At 58.5% G+C, this 6,219-nt stretch overlaps 1 protein-coding gene across 1 annotated transcript; it reads right to left on the minus strand.

Moving 5' to 3' along the window:
* Nucleotides 1-689: 689 nt before the first annotated feature.
* On the minus strand, nt 690-1,814 carry SOX1 (SRY-box transcription factor 1; the record flags this gene model as incomplete). Its single annotated transcript, XM_079549834.1, has 1 exon — nt 690-1,814. One exon carries the CDS (start codon nt 1,812-1,814, stop codon nt 690-692), a length of 1,125 nt encoding a protein of 374 aa, XP_079405960.1.
* Nucleotides 1,815-6,219: the final 4,405 nt, after the last annotated feature.

Genomic DNA, 6,219 nt, shown 5'->3' on the forward strand with positions numbered 1-6,219 from the left:
AAATAAAGCAACCAAAACAACCCAACCAAAACGAAAAGCGCGAGAACATCTACGAAAACTTGTGGCGCTGTTTTTTGGGTGTGCGAGGAAGGAACGAGCACCGCTCCCCGTCGGCTCCGTTTGCAGTGAGGCGGTGCGGGACGAAGCGCAGCCCGAAAGTTGGCACCGCCCGAACTTTGGGTGTCAGCGGCGATGGTTTTGTCTTTTCGTCGCCGTCTTTTTTGTTTTTGTTTTAATCCTCTCTCTCTCTCTTTCTCTCTCTCTCTCTCTCTCTCTCTCTCTCCTCTTTTGCAAATAAACGCTCTGTGTCTCTGGGGTGAATGATAAATACTGTACAAAAAGTCTCGATAAAACACAGAAGTTCAGTCTAAAACTAGTGCCGGGATCTGGTCCTCCTAAAAACAAAAAGGTCAGTAAAGCCACCGTTACCTTTTTTTCTCTCTCGTTATTATTATTATTATTATTTATTATTATTACAAGAACATCAAAACATTTCTGTACAAAAAGAAATAAAAGAAAAACAAAACAAAACAAAACAAAAAAGGAAGGAGGGAGGGGGAGGGCGGGAAGGAGCGTAATGAAAGGCAAAAACGAAGGGGGGCTGAGGGCGCGGGGCGGCGGCGGGGCCGCAGTCCTGCGGGGCCCGGGCCGGGGCCCTCCGCGCCGCTCCGGGGCTGCTCCGGGGCCACTCAGATGTGCGTCAAGGGGACGGTGCCGTTGACCCCCGTGCTGGCGCTCTGGTAGTGCTGGGGCAGGGAGTGCAGGCGGCTCTGGGCGGCGGCGGCCGCCGGGTCGCCTCCCTCGCCGCCCGGTAAGTACATACTGATCATCTCCCGCAGGTCCCCGGGGCACGGGGCCCGCGAGTGCGAGGTGACGGGCGGGCTCACGCTGGGCTCCGACTTGACGAGCGAGCCCAGCGCGCCCAGCGCGCCCGACGAGGCGGCCGCCGCCGCCGCCGCCGCCGCCGCCGCGGCCGCCGAGTTCTGGTGGGGCTGCGAGCCGTAGGGCAGCGCGCCGTAGCCCGAGGGCGAGGCGCTCACGTAGCCCTGCGAGTTGGAGATGGGGCTGTACTGCAGCGCGCCCATGTCGTAGCGGTGCATGGGCTGCGGGTTGTGCGGATGGTGTGGATGGTGCGGGTGCGGGTGGTGCGGATGCCCCCCGCCGCCCGGGTGCTGCCCGTAGGCGAGCTGCGCCTCCTGCATCATCGCCGCCGCCGCCGCCGCCGCCGCCACGGAGCCCGGGTAGGCGCCGTTGGCCCACCCGTTCATGTGCGCGTAGCCGCCGCCCGCCGCCCCGCCGGGGCTCTCCAGCCGCTGCCCGACGCCGCCGGGGCTCACGCCGACGCCCATGCCCACGCCGACGGCGGGAGGGCCACCCGCGGCCGGGCCGGCGCCCAGCAGCCCTCCGGCCAGCGAGTACTTGTCCTTCTTGAGCAGCGTCTTGGTCTTCCGCCGAGGCCGGTATTTATAATCCGGGTGCTCCTTCATGTGCAGCGCCCGCAGCCGCTTCGCCTCGTCGATGAAAGGCCGCTTCTCGGCCTCCGACATCACCTTCCACTCGGCGCCCAGCCGCTTGCTGATCTCCGAGTTGTGCATCTTGGGGTTCTCCTGGGCCATCTTCCGCCGCTGCCCCCGCGACCACACCATGAAGGCGTTCATGGGGCGCTTCACGCGGTCCTGCCCCGCTTTGCCCCCGCCGCCGCCGCCGCCGCCGCCGCCGCCGCCACCCGCGCCGCTCTGCCCCGAGAGGCCGCCGCCGGGCGCCGGGGCTCCGCCGGGCGAGTGCAAGTCCGTCTCCATCATCATGCTGTACATTCACGGGGCTTCCTCACTTCCCTCCGGCGCCGGGCGGCGGGGAGGCACCGCACATGCGAGGAGCGGCGGCGGCGGCGCTGCCGGCGTCCTCCCGCTGCCGGGGGCCGCTCCGGGCGCGGGGCGCGCAAACAGGTGCGGGGCTGCGCGGGGCTGCGCGGTGCTTCGCGGTGCTGCGCCCGGCGTGTGCCCGTCCTGCCGCGCTCTGCGGCACTCGGCGCGCCCCTCCTCTCTCTCTCTCTCTCCCGCTCCTGCTCTTAACAGATCTATTTTTTTTTTTTTTTTTTTTTGTTCTTCTTCTTTGCTAACTTCCAGAGAGAGGAGGGAGGGAGCGTGTGTGACTTGCATCCACTGATCGCAGGTGAACGGAGCAGAAGGGAGAGGAAAACCCACCGCCACGCCAAAAAAAAAAAAAAAAAAAAAAAAAAAAAAAAGAGGGAAAAAAAAAAGGGGGAAAAAAAAAAAAAAAAAACACAACTATTTAAACGTTAACTCAAAAAAAAAAAAAAAAAAAAAAGCGGGAGGAGGAGGAGGAGGCATGGAGGCGGAGTGGGGGTGGGGAGCCAGCCCGGCCGCACCGGGCAACGCAATTCGCTGCGCTGCCGCCCGCCCCGCTGCCGCCGCCCGGCGGGGAGGAGCGTTTCATCCAGCCAGCGCGCCAAGCCCGCCCGCCCCCGCCCGCCGCCGGCCAATGGGGGCGCGCCGCCGTGCGGCGATTTGCATAGCGCGCGCGCGCCGACCGCTGACGTCCGACGGGGCGCGCTGAGCCGAACCGCGCCGGCGGGGAAAGGTGGCGGGAGGCGGGGGCGAGGCGTGGCCACGCCCCTCCGACGGCGCGCCCGGACCCGGGGTGTCCCGCTGTGCCCGGGGCTGCCCCGCGGCCATCCCGGGGTACGAACCCCGACTGGAGGGGGCTCCCCGCGGCCATACGGCCGGCCAGCGGTTTGGTGGAGCTTTCCCCGACGGCCAGAGTCCCGCAGGAGCGGGAGGCGGCTGTTGGGCACTCGGTCCTATGGGAGCTAAAGAGGCGAGGTCGCCGTTATAAACATTAAATTAGAGACTGAAGATACCATCCCACGGAGGCTGCGGATGGCGGGGGGGGGACGCCCTGTCGAGGGGTCGAGCAACACACAGGGGGTGGTGGGGCCGCGCAGGGCTGCCCGGAGCGGACGGCGATCGCCGTCTGCTGGCGGCCACTGCACGTCCTTCGCCCTCCGCCGCGGCCCGAGAGCAGGGCCGCCTTGCCGTCCCCGGCCCCGGCGGGTTTGTTGTCTCTATGCTGCTCGCCGGGTGAAAGCATTTGGAGAAGCTCTGGAGCTTTCGAGTAGGGGCTCACCCTGTGCACGGTACTCACATATATAATTCAAATTTCACAGCTGACCTGCTCTGAAAACCTCAATCAGCTTCTAATTGAAGGGAAAACAAAATATTGCTTCCCTACAGCAGAGCTAACGATTTAATCATTATATCAGACATTATAGCTTTTAATTAGGCTAATGCTGATACTGTATGGAAAGAGATAATTCAACGCAGTTCTTGATGAATTCTGTAATTGGGTTAACGGAGGAGCAGTCGGGGGAAGAGACGTCAATATTCAATCCGCGTCCGTAACCACCGCGTTGTGAATGGAAGGGAAAGGGAACGGGAACGCGGGGGGGCAGACGGGGCGAAGCCCCTCGACGGGCGCTGTCCCCCCGCCGCGCCCCGCAGAGCCGCGGCAACCAACGGGAAGCGCAATACCGGTAAGGTCCGAACTGCCAACGCGCTTATCGCGACAGCAGCGCGACCTGACTACGACCCCCGAGGCCCCTTTACGTGCATCTTCCCTCTGGCCGCGGTAACAAGAGGGGGAAAGGGCAACCGGGTCCGGGTCTGTGCCAGCCCGGGGGTGGCAGAGGGGACGCGGGGATGGGGCTGGGCCCGAGCCGGGCCGATTCTGCAACGATTCCCGCAGCGACCGCGTTCTCCGCACCTGGGGCAGAGATGGCGAGGAACGGAGCAGCCAGGGCAGCTTAGTCCTGGCAAAATGAAGTGGTTTGGAGGGTTCTCATATTTATTTAATAAGAGTGCCCGATATCACGACTACTTTTTTTTTTTTTTTTTTTTTTTTCCCTAAAGGAATTCGTCTTTAAATCCCCTCTTCGGTACTGATGATACATCGTCCTTTTCTGAACAGTTTCTAAAGCCTGTCCCATGTTTTTTGCTTTCTCTGCTTCCTCTCTATTTTATTTTTCCCTATCCGGAAAAAACGGGGCCGCCTATTTTCGTTGCGCCTAAATGAACTCGAATGATCTCCGCACGTCGGATGCGCGCCGCGCTCCGCGGAGGTTCCGAGCCGTGCCCGGGAGGTGCCCTCTGCAGGGATATGGGCCCTCTGGTTCCCCCCACACACCTCGGAGCCGTCCCGCATCCTCGGCCCGATGCGAGATTGGAGAAAGAGGGGCCGGCGCCGAGCGAAGTTTTGCAGCGGGAGCATTTTGTCAAATGTTTGTTTGCGCTCCGCGTTAGCTCCACTTCCAGCACAATATCCTCCTGAAAGCGAAATATTCCGTATTGTGATCCAACCTCGTCTTATTTTGTCAGTAATTACAGCAAAATGAGACGGGTCATTGATAACATCCCAGTGACACAACCCCTGTAATTAACAGCCTGAATACACCTTTGTGCGCTGCGCAGGAGTTGTAATTTTGAAGTCTGCTCGAGTTTATTTTAGTGTTGTGGGTTTTTTTTTTTTTTTTTTTTTTTTTTTAATTGCGTTAAGGCTCACACAAGGGGGTGTGCGCTGGGCAGAGGGTGGCATTGGCTTCTACAGGGCCTAGGGCTGTTTTTTGGGGGAAGCCAGAGCGGGGCTGGGTGCGGGTGGCTGAGCCCCGAATTTATTACGACATATAATAATTATATGTATAATAGAATATAAGATAACCATTTACCATATGCTATCGTATATTATATTATATGATAGTTATAACAATAAGAAAATGTTTGGCTACTTGACGGCAGAAAGAAAGTGTTTTGAAAACAGAGTTTCCAAACGGTTTCTAAGCTTCTAAGGGAAAACCAAAAAGAACGGAGAGCCCTGGGATGCTATGGGGGTCTCCCTGTGGCAGTGCATAGTGCCGCTCAGTGCCGCTCAGCCCCGCAGCGCGGATCTCGGCAGCCCGGAGCAGCGCCTTCAGAGAGTCATAAAGAGGACAGTTCTGGCTCGCGTCCTCCCGTCGTAAAGCGCCTTTTGGGACACGTCGAGATGAATTTGGGGTTTAAAAAAAAAAAAAAAAAAAAAAAAAAGGAATGAAAGAAATGAAATAATTTATCTTTTTTTTTTCTTTTCCTTTTTTTTTTTCTTTCTTTTTTTTTCTTTTTTTTCTTTTCAGGACATCCTGTTATTGTAAATGAGATGAGCTACACGGGCTGCCACGTAAATGTGACATGAGGCTGGCAGGAGAGAGAAGCATCATCCACTCCAATCTCTCCTTTCATCGGAACGTCCCCCAGAAATTACATCTTCTCCTCCTTTAATACACTTCGCAATGAGATTAAAACATCACCTTGACACCGTTTCCGACCTTTTCGGTCGCATCCAGTACTGACTCCAGAAAACAGCAAACGGGGAGAACTGGGAACATCTCAATAACACCGAGCTGCTCCTCTGGAAGCCGAGAGTGCCCGGAGGACATAAGTGATCCTCTTGCTCCATCCAGCGCAGCGCTGTGGCCATGGGAAGCGTGAAACGAACCCCGGGCGGGCAAGGGGGGAAAGCCCATTCCCTTCCCATTGGCAGCACTGAGCTGCTGGGCCGGGCCGGGCCGTGGGGTTCAGGGAAGGTGATGTTCACAGCGGGGTATTTCACGAACTCACCAGCTGCTGTCTCTCGTCACCTGTACGCGGTCACTGCGAGGTGTGACAGTAACACCACCGCCTATAACTGCAGCCAAGGGACATCTCACAGCGCTGTCACAGCTCTGCTGGCTATGTGCACAGGGCACAGCCTATTCCCACAGCGTCCCGCTTAGGGCACACAGAGTAGATCCCATCGCAGCTCTCGCGTCTGCAAAGCCGTTTAGAAGGGATCCCCACCCGGCCCCAGCGCTGCCCCTCCTCGAGGCTCGGTGGGAGAGAACCGGACGGACGGCACTGCGGTCTGTGGACAGTTCGTACCCCCCCACCCCGTCCGACCCTCCGCACACACACGCACCCACCCGCGCACCCCTTAACAAAGAGTCTTTCAAAGCGCAACCTTTGATGGCAGTCCGCGGGAATCAATGCGATAAAACGGGTTTTTAATGGGTTAATTGACTGGAGCCGCTATCATGTTTTAACACCTGTTTCTGGAAAGAGATGCAGCCAAAAGCCGTCCCCGCCCTGATCGATAGGTGCGCAGCCCCGCTCCGCTGCCTGTTGATCGACCCCG

Source organism: Tetrao urogallus (assembly GCF_951394365.1).
Source record: "Tetrao urogallus genome assembly, chromosome: 1".
Taxonomy (NCBI): Eukaryota; Metazoa; Chordata; class Aves; order Galliformes; family Phasianidae; genus Tetrao; species Tetrao urogallus.